This window comes from Ixodes scapularis, unplaced genomic scaffold (genome assembly GCF_016920785.2).
Source record: "Ixodes scapularis isolate PalLabHiFi unplaced genomic scaffold, ASM1692078v2 PGA_scaffold6__148_contigs__length_123643588, whole genome shotgun sequence".
NCBI lineage: Eukaryota > Metazoa > Arthropoda > Arachnida > Ixodida > Ixodidae > Ixodes > Ixodes scapularis.
This window is the reverse complement of record NW_024609881.1, coordinates 76,120,886-76,140,702: the sequence shown is the minus strand read 5'-3', so window position 1 is coordinate 76,140,702 and position 19,817 is coordinate 76,120,886. Positions and strand designations below refer to the sequence as shown.

At 48.0% G+C, this 19,817-nt stretch overlaps 1 protein-coding gene across 1 annotated transcript in view; it reads left to right on the top strand.

The window, feature by feature from the left end:
• Window positions 1-1,950: 1,950 nt before the first annotated feature.
• Window positions 1,951-19,817, top strand: part of LOC120839842 — a 30,948-nt gene continuing 13,081 nt past the window's right edge. The window contains exon 1 of the mRNA XM_040210209.1: window positions 1,951-2,058. Within this exon, the coding sequence (XP_040066143.1) occupies window positions 1,951-2,058 (108 nt within the window). The remainder of the gene's footprint in view (window positions 2,059-19,817) is intronic.

The following is a 19,817-nucleotide window of genomic DNA, read 5'->3' as shown; positions in this document are numbered from 1 at the left end:
ACTCGTGCCCCGCATGCAGAACGTTGCAGAGAATTTGAAAACTGAATTACCTCGGCTGAAAATGCTGGCTCTAAATAATTTTGGTAGGTTTTCACCAACTTCTCGGTCTGCTGTGCCAGAGACAACTTGCTCCCAACTTCTGTCATCAATTTTAAAAACCCGATCTTTTCGCAGATTTCAGCTTAGAACCTTTAGCACCCGCAAATTAGAGCACAGACTGTCAGGCACGACAATGCAAGTCTCTATAAGGAACCTTTCCCTACCGTGGAGCCTACAGTCGCTTTTTCCGTCTGGGTACCTTCTCGAAACGATATGTTTGCCGTCATACTGATAGCCCTGACTCGCACTCAAAATTCGTTCTCTCGCCTCAAAGGTATCAACGAGAGGTCGCAACGAATTAACAAACCCCTCCAGAGAGCTCAAAAGATCAACAGCAGTCGAAATGTCTAAGCCAGGCTTCTGGAGTTTTCCACTTAGTGTTTTGTCAAAACGCTCCAAGATTTCACTCCAGAAAATGATCATAAACGCGGTCTGAGCTTTGTCATTTTCTCAAAAAGAGAGCGCGCTTCATTCCGGGTGCCACTGTTTTCTTCTCCGTTCTTTGAGACAGATTCAAACCAACACTGAACCGCCTTGAAATTTTTACAAATGGCCTCGCATGATTCGGCATGTCTTGACCACCTGGTTTCAGAGAGGCTTTTTAGAGCATGGTGTTCACCAGTTTCACTCATGCTGTCTAAAAGATATTTCCACCGCTTAGGGACGGCAACAAAGAATGTGTACAGTTTGAGGTACACAAACAAATTTGACGGCCTTCAGGCAACTGGCAACTGGCAACACTACACGCGCCAACTACGTTTAGTGAATGGCCTGCGCACGGGACGTAAACGGCGAACTTGTTGAGGTGTTTAACTTGCGCTTGCAGTACTTTGTACTTCCCCGACATATCACTTGCGTTGTCATACGCCTAGCCCCTGCAGTCGTCAATCTAGATGCCGTTGCTTGTCAACAGAGACATCACCTTATCGAAGACATACAACCCTGTATGCGATTCAACCGGAACAAATCCAAGGAAGCCTTCATGCACTTCTTACTCTAAACAGTAGCGTAAAACAACAGACAGCTGGTCAACGTGGATAGGTCTGGAGTCAAATCAATTAAGAGAAATATTCTGCCCGTTTAACCTCGTCAACAAGACGTTCTTTCACGGCCTTTGCCATAAGCACAATAAATTTGTCACAAATTATTTTGACAGGTATAAGCTAGATAAATTCGTCACGAATTGTTTTGACCCGTATGATATGTGGCCTCTGCCCTTGTTTCCATGGCGCATAATGTGTTGACTCAAAAAGAGATCAAACTGGGCAATGGTTTGAGGCACTCCCATATAATTTCCATTTTGCGGGGATCCCAAAACCATACCACTTCCACTAAACGCTGGGCTTCGTTCACCTAAAAGCTTGACCACGACGACCGGCGTTTCAATACCACTGTCTAGTATGCGGTCTGAGTGAAGAGGCGCTTGACGAGCTCCTCGTCAACGGTACAGCCCGAATTAGAGCGGGATAGCCATGCCGCCACAGAGGTCCTGTGTTCGAAACTGTTTTCATGTGCGCAAACCTTTTGCTCTCCTCTTTACGAGCCCCAAAATCTATGCCTGTTGAAGGAACTCGGGTTGCTTCGCACATGAAACAATAAACGGAACCTTTTGACTTCAAGTACAATAACTAGTGCCTCTCACACACTTCCCCATTTACAGCCTTTCCCGCAAAAAGAGCAGGTGACATATAGCGTTCTTGATTTTTGTATTATCTTTCAGAAGACAGAAAAGGCTCTGCTCGATTTTGAAAATACATCGCTTTCTTCTCGATACATGCACACCCAAAACCGGTTAGTAGTAACAGCCGGCCAGTTAGCTGGGTCACGGGCAGTCACGGAGCCTACCTCATGATGCTTGTGAGCTGCCAGGTTTCCGTCAAAACAGGAAGGCAGCTGATCTTTTTCTTCGAGGCCCACGCCGTGGGTGGCAGGAGAAAAATCTATACTCCCAGGGAACAGGTGAAATGACTCTTGGAGTGTCTTTTGAAGGCGCTCGTCAGAAGCAGGAACCTGACCGGGGAGGATTAGTGCTCGCTGATAAGCAGCAGAGGAGATCGGATAGGGGAAAACGGACGCGTGGAGCTGGGCGGTAGGGGCTGGGCCAGGTAAAATCGACGTCTGTTGCACAACATTAAGGATTGGTGAAGAACTGGTTTTCAGGATTCGGATGACCAGGAAGAGTGGACGCTTGCCGCTCATCAAGAAGTAGAGGAGAGGGTGGCCTAGGCGAGTGTTTTGGAATCGCCGTCTGTTGCTCAGCAGTAGGAATTTGTGAGGTGGGTATGTTTTGTTCAGGATTAGGAGTACCAAGAAAAGTTAATGCTTGCCGCTCATCAGGAAGTCAAGGGCAGGTGGAGTAGACGAGTCTTTCGCAGGAGCGCTGTCTGTACTAATGCTACTTGGGATTTTAAAATGACAACTCACGGAGGAGGAATCCAACAACTCCGTGGAAGCTGCATTCATATATATATTTTGTCATTTTTGGTAGTTTCTTCTCGTGCTTTTTACTCGCTAACTTTGCCTTTTGTTTAGGCACGCCAATTTGGTGCTTCCGACCGGAAATTTTGAATTTTTATAGACACCTCACTCAACATGGATGCTTTAGCCAGACGGTGTTCATCGCTGTCGTAGTTTTTTTTTCTCTCTTTCCACATTAACGACGTCACAGGTGATGGAAAGAGTTGACCAAGCAAATGTAGAATGCATATATTCTATACTACTGCGTCGCATCTGCACGCCCTTAACAGAGTAGAGCCAATCAGGGTCCTGAAGGTGGAGATTTATTATCATAACGAACATCATGATAACAAACACGACGCTCCGTGCGGCAATAATATATCGAGAATTATTTCCATATGCCCGCCATCTGGGGAAGAGTAAAATTCTCCACCTTAATTGAAAAACGCTACGTAGGCTGCGAATGAGAGCTACGTGTGCATTCTCGTGAATAGGGACATGGCTTTTACAGTAGTATAAAGAAGAGATGTTCGGGACACATCTGGTTCTAACCAGAAAACTTTTCCATGAGAGGATCCCGTGGCAAAGACAACCTGCAACGCGGTACTGTGCTGACACACCAGGGCCCGTTTGCTCGAAGCTGGTTAACTAACCGCGGTTAACCGGATTTCCCTACGAGGGGGAATTTTGGGTCACGTGACCTTTCAGAGTGAGGACGGCGGGGAAACATGGCGGTGCCCCGGTGAGTGAGCGCCGCTCGCTTTGGAACTAATACGTCGTAGTATCGGCAGTAGCGGGCGAGTTAGTGAGCAATGAATGGTGCAGGAGGTTTTCGCGTTGCCTTACCTCACTTAAAAAGTAAAACATGAGAAATGACCTCGCCGCATTTTTTAGATAGACTTTCGACTCTGGCCATTCCTAAGCCTAAATGAACGCGATAGTTGTCGGCATGGCAACGTCTTTGGAAAGTGGATTGCCTTGACCCAAACACAAAAGCAGAGAGCGTTCCCATAGACCTTTTGCTAAATTTAAAAAGCACCGAGGTGCATGCTACGAGTGTTGTTACACGCGCTGCACCTGCTAGCGTCTGCAGTAATAACTGTTCTGAAGCAAAACACCTAAAACAAATTTTGTCGTGCACGCGCGTTCTACAAAGATTTATTATGATTGTTTACTTCAAATCTTTTATAAGTGGAAGGCGAGAGCGCGCGGATCGTAGAATTACACTTTCAGCGTTCTCCTCGACGTTCAGGTAATTTACTACTAGGTCAATTTTCAGTGGAGCCGAGTTACAGGCTTTTCATTTTATGACGGTTATATATACGGTTCCTACATGCTGGCCAACCATGCTGCCGGTGTACCGCCCGCCTTTCACTGCTCACTTCTTTCTCATTGTTTCTAAGACTCAACTTCGTCGTCCTCTTTCGAACTCGAAAGAAAATTTCAACGAGGCTGTTCTTCACTTCATATAGACAAATATTTAGAAAATTTCCAAACAAGGGTTAATTTAGTTTTACCTTGCCGATTATTTGTACCACGAGCAATAAAAATTGTTTCTTAAGCCCAAATGTATGCCGCGCTGCGTCGCGAAAACCAGGCAGCGCGCATTTTTTGGGTCCCCCCATTTCGGGAACCTTTCCACGGAAGCCACATATATTCGCTACAGCCAGTAGATGACACCAGCTACCACCCCATAATAAAACACGGAGCTATCGCTCATCCAGGCCTCGTCAAACTTGGCTAGGTACTTGTAGGTACCTAGTAGGGAGGGGCTTAACCGCGGTTAAAGTTAACCGGCTTCGAGCAAACGGGCCCAGGTGGCAAGGGAACACTTAGAGTGCTGAGTACTCCAAGCTGCGTCCCCCCAAACGTTTCTTATTTTTTTTTTTATCAAAGTAAAGATTTGAGGTTTCAAAAGCCCTCGGTAATGACAATAGCAGCCTGGAAACTATACAGACGCCCAGCACACCGGCATTTGATTCTGTTTCTCGAAGAGCGGCTCAAGTTTTCGGTGTTCAACTTAACCCTGCCAATAGAAAAATAAAATTGTCAGTATTTTGCGTCGCTGACATCTGTGCAAGCTGATGCGACAACTGAGAACACATGACGATGCAGTGTTTCTGCACTTGTTCGGCTATCGATGGCGCAGCCGGAGGGCCTTCCACTCCAGTTGAGACGAGGGGGTAATCAGGGACTTTTCCCAACAACCACAAAAGACTCCGCGACAATCCACCAGCAAACACGGACTTCATAGTAGGACGGGGCAAAGGATGGGGGACTGGATGGGGGACCCTCCTGAGAGGCAGAGGTATCGCTTCTGTAAGTGCTGACAAGGTCACTCGAAGTAAACAAGCTACAGGAAGTGACATTAAGCGGGGGCCCCGACCTCTCCCTTTGCTTGAAGTTCTATTCTCTGGAGTTACATTGAATTGAAGGTGGCAGAAAGCTGTCAGGCTTCCCGTCTTTTTCTCTTCCTCCTCCGCAATTGTTATCCGGGAATAATAATAAAAAAAAATACGCCAAGGCAAGGTGCCCCCCTTTCTCTGCTCTTAGGGCTGCGGCCCTGGACTACAACTTCCTCTGCCCCCCCCCCAATCCAGCGCTGCCTTTACGCGTTGAGTACGTTTCGCAATAAATTAGTTTATAGCACGAAAACTGTGGTCAAAGCAAATCTGGCGAAACGAAGTGTAGCAAAAGATTAAAACTGACGAGTGGAACTATACCTTCGCTTTAGGTTTGATGCACGTCATCACAACATGCTACCACTTTAAGAACTATGTTACGGATTTTTTTTATAATTGTAAAAAAAAAGTGGAAAGCATAAAGAGTTTTCAAACTCGAGCATGCACTCACGACGGCAATTACAAAATATGGCATGTCATCGCAGGTCTATGTCACCAGACATTGCAGAATTTCTTTTTGTACTCAAGCCTGTTTTTTCTTGCGAGTAGGGACTACCCTATTGAAAAAACCAGCATGAAAGTCTAGCTGGGCAAGCTGGCAACTAAGCTGGTTAAACTGGTCAATGTGGTAGTCAAACTGGTTTAATTGGCAATCAAGCTGGTTTTAGCATGGCAAGCTAGAATTTGAGCTGGTCAGTCTGGTTTAAGTAAAAACCAGCATGGTCTCACTAGAATCTGGTTATAGACTCAATCTGGTGTATATGGGAGTCAGTCTGGTAATGACTGGTCAAACTGGTCAATCTGGTTTTCCATGGAGCCAATGTGGTCAAGCTGAGAGACAAGCTGGTGAAGCTGGTCGAACTCATAATCGTGGTGGTCAAGCTTGCCTTGCGAGGAGCGCACACGCGAAGGTCGGCTAGAGATCGTCGAACTGGCATTGCTGGGAGGGTGCGCCAAGGTCGCCTAAGGCTGGGACGAGGCCACGTCCTGTTCTTTGTCCTCTCGTTTTTCGTAGACGACCGGGCGTTTTCTCGCAGCCAGCTGCTTTTGTGTGCGAGGAACCGGAGAGAGGGTGGTAGGAACGAAGAATTGAAGACACGTTTGGCTATCTTGGGCAGATTTTTGAAGGGACGGCTCTGTGCGGGTTGTTTGGAGACTACTTAAATGGCAGTGCAACCGATGCGGGATTTGAGGAGACAGCGAGCGGCAGTCTGTTCAGCGCTGGAAGAAGTCGGATGCTCCAACTAGGGCGTCGCTTTGTGTCTTTGAACGTGTGTGTGCTCGTTCATGACAGTGGTGCCGAGGCGTTTTGCCAATGCCATCCAAGCTACACGAATATCCTCGCCTCTGCCGACTACGCAAGAGGCCGCTTCGCCCCCATCACTGGCGGGAACCAGGCTCGCTTCTCACAGCCGTGTAGTACTATCTGTTGTTTTTAGAGCGCAGCTCTTAGGCGCCCGTTTCCGGCTTGAGCGGCGTCGGCGTCGCCGTTGGCGTCGCCGTCGCTGTCGGCGTAACCAAGGTCACCCCAAGGTCACGTGACCCCAGGTCACTTGACCTTGGGATGTGACCTGGGGTCACATTTAAAGGTCACATCCTTAGGGGGTCATGTGACCCCCCAAGGTCACGTGACCCCTCCCAAAGTCACCCCCAGGTCACCTCAAGGTCACGTGACCCCCAAGGTCACCCCCAAAGGTCACCCCAAAGTCACGTGACCCCTCCCAAGGTCACCTCAAGGTCACGTGACCCCCCCCAAGGCGACCCCCACTTGACCCCCAAGGTCACCCCAAAGTCACGTGACCCCCCAGGTCACGTGATCCCCCTCCCCCCGAAATCACGTGACACCCCCCCCGAGGTCACGTGACCCCCTCCTCCGGAGGTCAGGTGACCCCCCGGAGCATATTAAAGAATGAGGAGAGGAGGAGGAGGAGGGGTCTACCCTCCCCTCAGTACCCTTCCCTCCTCCTCCTCAAGAGCTGCGCTCCAATTCGGCGTTACAGGGAGTTGTAAACGGCTTTCGCTTTTTGTTCTGTTTTTTGGCGTTTCTAGTATTTTTGTGTAGAGAAATAAGCAATCTAGTTTTAATACTTTTGCACCGAGAACCACTGTCTGTGCCTCCGTTGTGCTTTGTCAGTGCCTATTATATGTAGCATCTGAGCTCATGTGAGCAGGCCACAAGTACAAAAATCACAAATTAGATTCCGACTTGGCTTCTTTGGAGGCCTTGGCTTGTTTATTCTGTGTAATAATTTTAACAGGTTAAACTGTTTGGGAAGTCCACCAGCAGGACCAGTTTAACCAGCAGGACCTGCATGCCGAACTGGGCATGCTGGGGTAACAACCCAGCTTGAAGCTGGGACCAGATCAAACAGCATGACCAGTATCCCAAACTGGGCATGCTGGGGCCATAGCCCAGCTTGAAGCTGGGACCAGCTCAACCAGCATGACCAGTATCCCAAACTGGGCATGCTGGGGCCATAGCCCAGCTTGAAGCTGGGACAAGATCAACCAGCATGACCAGTATAACCAGATGAGCGAGCATGATCAGCATGACCAGATCAACCAGCATGACCAGCATGTCAAACTGGGCATGATGGGGCAATAACCCAGCTTAAAGCTGGGACAAGCTTACAGGGGCTGTGCAACGACATTGGGTAGGAATATTCCTTAGTTCACACCAGCTTCCTGGCACTAGTGAGGCCCAAGAATACTCGAACGAAACACCACTGACCAAGAAGCGTCTTCGTCGGGGCGGAATTCAAAGGTTGAAAGCGGAGCTTTTCTTTCAGCCTCTCCATCCAAAGTCGCCTTTTGTTCCTTCGCAAAATTTGATGACGGAGCTGTGGGGACATTGGCAACATTACGATCCCTGTGAATGAGTCATCGAGCTTTGCGGTGACGATATTCAAATGCTCCTAACACAGTGGACGCGAAAACTGTGTACGCATTCGATCTGGGCTCGTGACAATGGATGCCTCGACATGCATTTGGGTAGTGGCCCATGTCCAATCACTGCACCGACGACAATAGCCGAGCCATAACAATGTCTGGAAATCAAAGCGTGTTCTGTGCTTTGCCAACCCCAGCGCGTGACTATGATCAACATTGGTGGTATATAATTGGCTCCAGATCACGTAGCCGCTTGTTCTGGCTGCGAGTTGAGGGAGTGAACGGTGCTCGTTTTCCTTTTTTCATTTTTTTCTGGAACTTCTATTGCGTGGGGTGAAAAACGAACGGGTGTATCATAGGTCATTAACGTCAGGGATCTGTTTTAAAGGGCAACTCCGGCCAAAACTCAAAATGATATAAACTACTGGTATCGCTGTAGTGACACAAAATACGAACCCAGCCAAAATACCACATCCGTGGGACGCCGCATTCTCAACTAATGCCGATAATAAAAATGCGACCCGCCGCGAGCCGCTGCTCCTTAGCTTTCGCAGCGGGTTGCCGATCGCTAAAGCAACATTCGGCCGAGACGTCAATATCGTTCTCTTTTTTTACCTCCGGTCCGGGCGTTGCGCCGAGTGCACTTCTTTGAGCCGCTACCACCACTACTTCGGCTTGTGATTGGCGTGTTTAGCCGTTGCTTTTATCTGTAGCCAGTGGAGCTTCGGTATAGCCTTTTGTATATTTGCCCTTGTGAGGACTCCAAGACTCTCTTTAGCGAACAACTCGGTGCGCCCAACACTGTCCAGCTGCACCTCGAAAGATGTCGAGTGCAACTTCTAGCGCTGTGGGCTGCTCAAACAACCCGCCCCGCAACACGGAGGTGCTTTTTCACAAGTTTCCAACGCACCGGATATCGGAGAAGGTGTGGGTGAACGCTGCTCAACGAGTGGACTTTGGACTTCGGCTTTTACGAGCCCGAGGAAAAAAGAACGGAAAAACAGACGTGTACAACCCAGCACACGTGTGTTCGGGCGTCGCGGTCCGCGCCGGAGAGCCTCAAAGTTTCGTGTCTGGGACTGACCTGCAGCGCGAAAGCGAGAGGACCCTTAGTACTGTATGTCACTGGCAGCGTGGCGTAGAGCAACGCCGCTACATCCAGGGAGCCACGATGACAATTTAGGCCTAGCGACGAGTACGGAAGACCGCAAACGCAGACAGCCGCCGAGTATGAAACCGAACGAGTTCACTCGTTTTCCAGTCGCTAGCTTTTGCGTATACAAGCGACGAGTATGGCATGACGCACGCACGGCGGCGGCCGCCGAGTACGGCACTGTACGAGTTCACGGGTTTTCCGGTCGCTAGCCTTTGGGTATACGCACTAACTCTTGCTACATATGCTGGATAACTACCACGTATACACAATTAAAACAAAGTCAGCTTACCTCCTATCTTTAGACGGCTAGCGCAACAGAGGTAGGTGCCGCTCGGCCTGCGTACTCGTTAAACGAGAACGATCCTGACGTTACGTTCACATAGCGGCTGATTTCCAGTGTTGCCGGGGCCTCGAGCGGCTAGTTTCGGTTTTGTTGGCCGTGCCCCAAACAAAGCTTTGAGGCGTTGATGTCATTAAAACTGCGCACAATGACGAGAAAAAATTACAACTTGCAATTCAGGATCGCTGACTGCACCAAAAACAGTCATAATCCCAAAATCTAAAGTACGGACAAGAGTTGCCCTTTAAGCGGCATTTGCGCAAAGTACAAAAATTGTTGCATCGCCCCTTCAAAGGTTTGACGACCAGACTCAAGATTCTGCAAGGCATAGGATGCTCCTCACCATAGGGAAAGAGGAAAAAGGCAGCGGTGGACAGGGTAGAAGGGAAAAGAGGAGGAAGCGAGGGAAAAGTGGAAAGCGCGAACTGGTCGTCGGCCTTTAAGCTGTTTTCTTTAGTAGGGTAGGCACAGCCGCGCTCTAAAAATCTTCGACTTGGCTAGTACCTTCCTCCATATTTTTCAGGGGGCGATGAAAATTGTTTTTGCTGAAAAAGTTGGAATAATGGATGGATGCTAACGGCTGTCTCCTCTAAAACGGTAGGTGGCTTGCGCCACCTAGCCTAGTATTCCTCAGTATTGGCCAGATGGTCACACCACAAACCGCCAAACGGCTGGAGGAAATAACCCAAACGAAGCCAAGGTTGCTGAAATTCGATGTTATTTGGAAAAAAAAGTCCTACAAGAAAACGTATGAAATACCAGATATCTATGGTGCCCAAACTTCCCCTCAAACTAGCAAGATTTCCCTTTAACCCCCGTGGGCCCGAATGTTAGTTTAATCTGGGAAACTTATTTAGCTTGGCAGCCCTACCCCCACACTACACTGTACACTGCGAAAACAGATAGGGGCAGCGCCTGGCCACCGGCGTTCAAAAGCCACAGCTGCTCGAGGAGCACACGATGATTTGTTTGCTCTGCCTGGAAAAAGACACTGGTTAGAGACCGTGGAGCCAGGAAGAAGAGGAGGCGACGGGACGCAGTCAATGGGAACGTCCCAAGGGTGACCAAAAAAGTTGTTGGCGTCAAATCAGCTCCTCTTTCCGCCCAAAAGCCTGTTTTGGTTTTGGTCACCGTTGGGGGCGTGTACCTTGAAACCGGAAGTCTCCCCCGGCTTCATTTCTGGTGAAGTCATGTCGCCTTCAGAAGCTTCCTACCTCCATGGCAGATACAAATGCAGCTATTATTTTGGTCTACCCACTGTATCTTTCCAATCTGAGCTCGGCACTCTGGCATTGCATCACGCTCTCAAGTCCTTCTCTCCCTCACCTTCTCTCCGCATTGCCGGTTGACATTGCGGCCTCATTGGTTGCGCAGCTATTAAAAGATGCTCGAGACATGCTACGCCTTGCGTTTTTTATGATTTCAATGACTTCATATGGTATTCACTAAGGTCAATGGATCCCGGGAAAGTAGAGCACCAACGTTGTATGGTCGCCATTTCAACCTAAGCACTGACCAGTACCAGCTTGAACGCCCCATTCTTAGTGAGCCGACCTATATTCATGGTGACTGGTGACCCAATAAAGGCATTTCTTTATACCGTGTTTTTTTGTTGTTGTTTTTTTGTCCACACACCGGCCAAGCTAGCCTACATCTTCGCACCGTCTTTACAGGGGGTGTCGGTGCTTGGCGGCATTAAGAATTTTTCTTCCTTGAAATATGCAAGGACAGTATAATTGCAATATATATGTATGAAGATAAACGTGGGTAATAAGCTGATTCTGTACATAGTGCCAAAGACGCTTTTGTTGGTGAGAAACCCTTTCCACGCAGTACGGATTTCGGCCAGGCAGTGGCCACTAGCTGGGGATGGACTTGTGGCCAGTGGCCAAAGAGTGGCCATTCATTGCCCAATGCTTGGCCGATGGCTGATGGCCGGTGGCCATTGGTCAATGACCAGAGAAAGGCCAGTCATCGGCCAATCTCCGGCCACTGTCTGGCCACTGGCGAAAGGACCATTGCCAGCCATTGGCCACTGCTTGGCCAACTCTGTGCTGCTTGGGTTTATTATTGTAACACTCCATAGCGATCTTAAAGCGGCCGGTTTGGGATGACCCTTTTAAAGCTTCCAAGATCAGAAAGGAAAGATATGACGATTACCATGACAACATATGCAGAGCAGCCACTCGCCCTGCGAGGGTTTGGTCAACTGTATCTTAGCGTATGTATTTCGCTAGCAGGCAGAGAAAGCAATGGCGCTACTTTCCCGAGATCTGGTGACTTTAATATTCACTGGTAACAAGGTTGAGTCTGTGGCTGTTCAGCGTGAGCTTACGATAAGCTACCACAATTTTTCCGCGAAGTGAATTGCACATTACCAAGATTTTCCCACATATATACAAGCAGGGACCAGTGCTGAAGTAGTTCACGACGCGATCTAGGTGGCAGCAACACTAAACTGCTTCACTACATTTCAGATGAACGAGCTTAAAGCTATGTTCGAGCTTGCCATGAATAAAACACGTGACGCCTTCATAAAGTTGGATAATCTGACAAAAAAGGTACGTGTTCTTTGATTGTTTATTTGGCCCCGGTGTGCCGGTATTTTATATGACAATGAGAAACAGCATGTATCCAACCGCATTTCCCTCCTAGATATGACTATTAAAGCGATACCACCTGTAAAACGAGGTTTGCGCATTTTTTCTTCTGACACCATCACTCATAGGTTCCGCAGCGGCACTTATCTTACGTCCGCGTCACCTTGAATGTGTTTAACAGAAAGTCTCTAATGCGCGATGCTAGTTTGCAGCAACGTCTTTACGCACGGGTCTCCCTGTTTGTTGCATACTCTCGTAAAGCTTCAGCGTATTTGCCGCCAGGTTTGGGCTGGAAATCTTCTAAATTGTACATAATGCGCACTACCATCGTAGAGTGCATAATCATAGCCTTAGTAAAGAAGGTAAAAAAGGCACAAGATGAACTAATGTAAAATTCTATGACCTGAGTACTCAAAAGACAAACGCAATAGTCAAATCAAGAATGAACAAGTGCTGGCAGTGTTGAAGAATACTATCCTTTAACTTCGCTCAAGTACGAGTCGTTGTAAAGGAAAGCAATTGCGAAGCAAAGGCATTACTCTAAAAGTAATTTATACGTGAAAATTATTAATCTTTATGAACTAGTAACCCAAATTCAAAGTTAATTCATCTTGATAATGATAATATTACTAATAATCTTTGTTGGCTCAGCAAAGTCGAGAAAAGTAGATATAATTTACTTCAAATTACAATTCTCCAGAAGTGATATACTTATGTGTGCCGCGCTGGAAGCCTTCGGAAATCACAAAACACCCTTTCACCCTAATATCGCCTCGTCTTATGTCCTTTGAACCCGTGAGCCTTCAATGCCTGCGTTTCGAATCTATTCAAGCGAAGCCAGTCGGCATCTTGGCGCTTCATAGAATGGGCGCCAGGGCAGCGCTAATGTATTTGGAAATGGGAAAAAATAAATAATTCCCCGTTCCCAGCGGTGTCTTGCCAATCAAGTACGGAAACATTCGTAATGATGTACGCACACGGACTACCGATCACGCTGCACACCAATTCTCTACGTCACGTGTGACCGTCTGAAACTTGAGTGGAAAATTGTTTGCACTAAATTTAGTGAAAAAATCTTCCCTCTGAAATTATTTGGAGAGCGTTTCCATTATTAGCCCCGAGGACATAGACTGACGCCACCTCACGGCTTCTCGTTGCGATCTTGTAGAAAGAATCACCTGACCGCTTTTGCGCTCCGTTGTTAGCATGTAGGTTGAAGTGTATCCTTCAAAATTTATGTTTAATTGGCTATTTCAACGAGAGCTTAGCGTTGCTTTTGACCTAATATATTCGTTGTACTTCTCCTCGAAATTAAGCTTAACCAGCGCGACTACGGTGGTGTCCCGGCGTACGGAGCTGGACCCAGTCACCCAGCTTAGTGTTATTGTATACAAACCACGACCTAGTGTGTCGTGGTCGCAGATTCGGAGGCTTGTCAAGTGACCAAACAGGTAGATTTTGAAAGAACATGGTTTCCGGGCGAGATAATTTTTGCAGCTTTGTGTAAACAAAAAGAGCAAACCGAAATCATTCGCGATGAAGGCAGTGCAGGCGTCTAACTCGGCATCCCGATCGCCGGTTTGCTCGCAGTTTACTCGAGCGGCTTTGAGGCTGCCGTTTCCTCTGAAAGCTAATCGAATGTTCCTATATCACGCATTACCAAGGCATTACCTTCCGCGGTAACTTTTAGGGCTTTATACTGAGGTGACGAATCGGGAAAGGAAGCGTTGTTCAGGTATTGTGTAACTAGCTTAGCTACCGAGGCATGTTCTAGCTCAATTCGTGTTGACGTTTGTACCACGCAGACCTCGGAACAAAAGAAATATTCACGAAACATAAAGAGTACGTACCACTTGATCCGAGAGCAATCTTTGACACCTGTTTGTCCAGAGGTCAGCGCAAAAAGTGAAAGCCGTTTACAAATCCCTGTAACGCCGAATTGGAGCGCAGCTCTTGAGGAGGAGGAGTGAAGGGTACTGAGGGGAGGGTAGACCCCTCCCCCTTCTCCTCCTCCTCCCCTCATTCTTTAATATGCTCGGGGGGGGGTGTCACGTGACTTCGGGGAGGGGGTCACGTGACCTCGGGGAGGCGTGACCTGGGGGTCACCTCAAGGTCACGTGACCCCCAAGGTGACCCCCACGTGACCTTGGGGGTCACGTGACCTGGAGGGGTCACGTGACCTGGAGGGGTCACGTGACCTCAGAGGGGTCACCTTGGGGTCACGTGACCTTGAGATGACCTTGGAAGGGGTCACGTGACCTTGGGGAGGAGACTACGTGACCTCAGAGGGGTCACGTGACTTGGGGGTCACGTGACCTTCAAAGGGTCACGTGGGGTCATCTTGGGGTCACGTGACCTTGAGATGACCTTGGAAGGGGTCACGTGACTTCGAGGCGTCACGTGACCTTGGGGGTCACGTGATCCCAAGATGACCCCACGTAACCCCTAAGGACACGTGACCTTGAGATGACCTTGGGAGGGGTCACGTGACCTTGGGGGTCACGTGACCTTGGGATGACCTTGGTTACGCCGACGGCGACGCCGACGCCGCTCAAGCCGGGAACCGGCCCCTAAGAGCTGCGCTCTAAAATGATTGAATTATGAGACGTTTCCTTCGTTACTCACCGAAGAAACAAAGAGAAAAGCAGTCGCCGGCACAGACTAGCACGGCAAAAAGTTTCTTTACATCAAGTGACTCCTCTCTCGTAATCGTATTCGCCCCCCTCAGCGTTACTTGGTATACGCCCTGTCTGTACCTACATTCCCTACGCAAATCCAGCGTATAGCTAGGGGCGAGTCTGTAAACCCGAGTTAATAGGGGCTTTTAGAAAACCATTACCGTGACCGCGTACTACACTAGCGGAGACTTTAGAGCATGCTTATAAGCGCGCCTGTGTGATACCGTGATTACGGGGCCTGTACCCAAAGGCATGCCTCAAAGGCTCCGGTATAGAGGTACGCAGAGCACAGTAACAGTTTGAAAAAGTTTCTAATGCTGGTGCAACAGGAAATTAACTTTTTCATGGGTGGTGGTATATTTATATCCCACTTACGCTTAATCTGTACTCGGCTCTTGGGATGTCAAATTCTTACCATTGTACTATCTCGCTATTTAGCGGAAGTCATCTCAGAAAAGAAAATAATACACTGGTGCCACCAGGCGGTGCAAAAACAATTTCCGAGACATTCCTGCAAGAGCGTTCGCAGGAATTTGTACTTGTGAGGCTGGCTTTTCTTATCTTCCGATGATCAGACCTTTACAAGCAATGTAACCTTCGAAGTTAAAAATCAGGTGCTTCGAGCAAACGGATGAATCGGAATATTTTAAAAGCACATGTGCCGCAAGCAATTTTCTCTGTAATTGCCGAAGTCAGATGTGTAGTCTCCGTGGCCTAGGAGCAACTCTCCGAGGAATTTTGCGGAGCATCTGTTCCTAAAATAAAGAAATAATTTCGTTTCTAGGTGGCTTTGAGAATAAAAAAAAAAAAAAAGAAACAAACTACATTGAGTTGCAGAAACGTGATCTTCATCTCCTGCAGTTTCTCTCTTCAGCAATAAAATTAATTGTTTGCTTATTTCTTCAGCAGCTGCTTGGCCATGGGAAGCATATTTCCCAAAGAAGTATTTTTTTGTGCTTTCCGGAAAAAGAAATTGTACTTGTAGCAGGGCTCTTATTAAAATATCTTCACATGAAAGAGAAAAAACAGTTCCCCGCGGTGTCTACCAAAGTCTCCCATGAAAGGGTAAAACCCGTGCTTAGCCTAGTTCGGTTTAAAACGCAAAGCTAACTTAGAACAAAGCCGCTTTAAACAAAGGTAAGCGATGTTGGTGCAACCGTCCCTAAGTGTTACCTCTCCTAGAGATCTGTCCTGCATGCGTGCCTTTATATTATCATATTTGTTTGGTTTCTTAGCTTTTTTATTATTGCAAATATGCATGGTGTGATTGTAGTCTACTTCATCCTTTTGGTTCTCTTTATATGCATGAACGTCGTTTTCCTTTTTCTTATCAATATCAGTTGCGAGTCAACGCTTGTGTGGCCTTTGTTTCTCTCTTCTGTTGTTCTGTCCATTGTGTGCTGTTTTACACCATGCCCTCATTAAGTACGGTCACAAAAAAATCATCACGTGACGCCACAGCGTACATGACGTTGTGACACTTAATGTTTTCTAGACTTAAAGAATCGATGGAATGATTTTCATACTTTGCGCAAGTACCGCTTAGATCGGATCCCTGTCGTTAATGAGCTGTGAAGCACCCGTTCGTTTTTCGACATACGCGATCGAATTCGATTTTAGCTCGCTCTCTGAACAAGCGGCCACGTAATGCGAAGGTGATTATATGCCTCCACTTTTGATCATAGCCACGCCCTGGGGTCGGCAAGGCAGAAGACAGGCGCTGAGTTTCAGACGTTGTTATGATTCCACTATTGTCGACATTGCAGCGATTGGACACGGGCCACAACCCAAACGCGTCTACAGCTATCGATTATCACGAGCCCTAATCGAGTGCCCACGCAGTGCTCGGGTCCAATCTATGAGCAGCATTCAAACATCATAATTGGGCGGTACGTGACCTCCCAGCTACGCCATCAAGTTTTGCGAAGGAGAGATGCAATGAAAACACTCCCTTTTGTCTTTGAAATTACACCGCTATCAAGAAATTTTTTGTCCAGTGCCGTTTCTTGCAAGCACCCTTGAGACCCACTAATGCCAGTAAGGTCATATAAAGTGAAAAACATTCCAATTGAATATCGTTGCACCGCCCCTTCAACATTCGAAATCACCTAACATCGTGAAAAAGCTGGGCAATGTGACACCCGGATGCCAGAGTTACACAATGCCACGTGACCCTCTTACGTAACGGCGTCACGTGGCATAGCTCTATGACGTCATTATGTCGCTCGATATCACGATGTCCCGTGAAATTGTGACGTCATGTTACTCTGACTTTATGAAATCGCGTGACGCCCTAATGTCGCGTGACGTTCAGTCATGTGAACACGTGACGCCACGTTATCTCCCACACACAATATGTGCCCAGCTCATTCACAGTTACATATTTAGTGCTCTCCGGGCTTTTTTAGACTTGGTCAAATTAGCGTAATCTCTTCAGACCGATTATGAATATGGAAACATTTTCTATAAGTTTCGACTCCGCCGTTTTGTAAGGCTGCCTAAAAATGTTCCGTTGAATTCTGTCTTGCACGATTATTCCCAGGTTGACCCTGCAATGATTCTGGTCCACAACCTTTCTTATTTTTTGAATGACACCAGCAAAGTTTTGTCCGTCCTGGTAAACAACGCAAGCAGCTTGCTCACCTTAACTGTGAGTAGGCTTTCATATTTGTTGGATGCATTCTATATTAAAACACATTTTACAAAAAAAAAAGACGAAGAAACATTATAATTATGGAAAAACTTGCCCCTAATAGGCACCTTTTAAAATTAGAATAAGCAACACTGGCGGTCGCCCTTTCTTGGGCACGCATCACGGGATTTAATCAGAGATCTTGCCGAACGCTGTCGCGAGCAGAGCCTATTTCACGCCGAACACTCACGTGGCCCTCGTATGCATTACACGTTCAGAATGTGCTCCCAAGCAATGGCGGGCCTGGATAATTGGTGCATTAGGAACTATACGGCTCGCATTTTTGAAAAGGGTCTGCTACAATACAAAGCCTTTCAACATAGAACACCCATGAAGAACCGAGATGAAATAGCAAGGACCTTCTTTGCTAAATGAAAAGTAGTCCATTTGTTGTACGAGTGTGGCAAAACCAGTGGTAACACAGAACGTGATGTGTTAGTGTGGAGAAACTGTGTACAGATGTGGAGACTAGATGACAAGAAGCGCCCCTGTGGCGTGCAAAGTAAGCGCGTGAGCACTTCGTGGATGTCGTAAGGCCCATACGCACATTTCCGTTTGAACGCGGTGGGTTGAGTAGCGGCAAGCGGATGCGTAACGTGGCGAAGAGCGCTTGCGCAAAGCTTATACGCACAGTTGCGTTGACACGCTGTCCGACCACAGTCGAGAACGAATAAGAACGCGCTATCGTCACTGGCGGCTCACTACTAGTGAGCGAAATCCACGGCAACATGGTGGCGCCCAGTGACTGTGTCGAAGTGGTCGATCTTGGCAGATGTCACTACATTTCAACCGGGTTTCCCGACATTTCGTCAGGCTCGAATTTTTGAGCCTTGGGCAAACTTGCTCCCGCAGTCCCCGCCACTCCCCTAAACGAAAAAAGCAAGTTCCACGAATCGAGAACCGGATACTCATCGCCGAGTGGCACAGCGGTAACGTGACCCTTTTTTCATTTTTTGGTGTCTGCTTTGACTATCGTGACGCGCACCCGCTTCAAACTTCAGCATGCTCAGAGCGCGCCGTTGCACGACATCGTGCTTCGTAGCGCTAGTCACCGCTTCCTGCCTCAAAGACGCCGGTCCGCGCTCAAAACCGTTAAACGCGAATGTGCCTATGGGTCTTATTTATTCGGAGGTGCCATCTTCTGCGATTGCGGTGTAAACGGGACTTCTTTAGAGCCTGTCGGAATGTCTGCCGCAGTAGACGGAGTCTGCGGAAAACATGATTATAGAAACGCGACTGCGCCGAACATAAGCCGTGTCTCTAGCTCGCGGCGAAAGAGAAACCAATACTCGGAACTAGCTGAGCTCGTTGCGGCAAAGGAGTTGATTTTTTTTTCTCCGGATCTCCCTCGCTCTGTCTTGCGGTCTTTCATTGCAGACTATAACGAAAGGGTAGCCCAATGTTTATGCTCCCGTCAGCACGCAATTGCATCGCGCTGGTGTACCGCGTTGCATTGATTTTTATGCCGCCTACTATTATGCATGAAAAAAGAGACATGCAAAAGAACGAAATACGAGCATATATAGGGGCTGACAATGTTAGTTGTGCGCAACCGGGCCCTCCGAAACTCGCGACAATGGGAAGCAAGTTTTAGTCGAGAAGAGGATTATCGGAAAAAGGTTCAGTATGGCGTGTTGTATGACGTCAAGGGTGACGATTTGCCCCTTCCGCTATCCGCCTTCTGGTTTGACCCTTCAGCCTGATGTGCTATTAGACTCTCTCAGCCTTTTAATCCTCTTCAGCCTCCCTGGCCCTTCAGCCCTTGCAGCCTTTCAGAGCCTTCCAACCCTTGAGCCGCCGAAATACTTTGAACCATGCCCAAAATATCAGTTATTTAATACGTAATCAGAAGTTTATTTTATACATTGAGTTTTACATGAGTGTTGCAACTTAAAAAGGTAAAAAAACCAACGAGTTAGAAACCTGGGTACATGCTGTTCTAGACAGCAGCCGAGTTTTTTGTCGCCAAAAATATGTTTCGAAAGCACTGATTTTGACTTGCCCATCATAAGGGCGGGGATGATGCGGGGGTCCGGGGAGTGGAGGTGCGCTACGAGTTCTTTTTTGTGTGTGTGTGGGGGGGGGGGGGGGGGCAGGGGGGGGGAGGGCAGACACACCGTGGACGAGGCCGTTGCGCAAGTATAGCATGGGTTAATTATCTTGCTGAAGTCAAAGGGTTTGAAGTTGGACCAGTTTTTTTCGGGCCGAAACGAAATGGGTCGATGACTGCGAAGTTTTGCGTAGGCCGAAGCTTCAGTATGGTCTCTCGGATTTCCATAGGGGTGAAGTTGGCTGCTTGCATGACGGCTTCTGTGAAGGTCGATGGGCGTACGGACGTGAGATCGAACCCATTCTGCGGCTTGAGGATGACGGTGTAATTTTGTATTGTGGGTTTGGTGCTCGGATAGACCGCAGTCCATTTGGTGAGGTCGCGGGGCGGTGGGCAGGACTGAAGTGATGGGGAGGCCCCGGCCATGCTGGAAGCAGGCCAGCGCTGAGCCTGA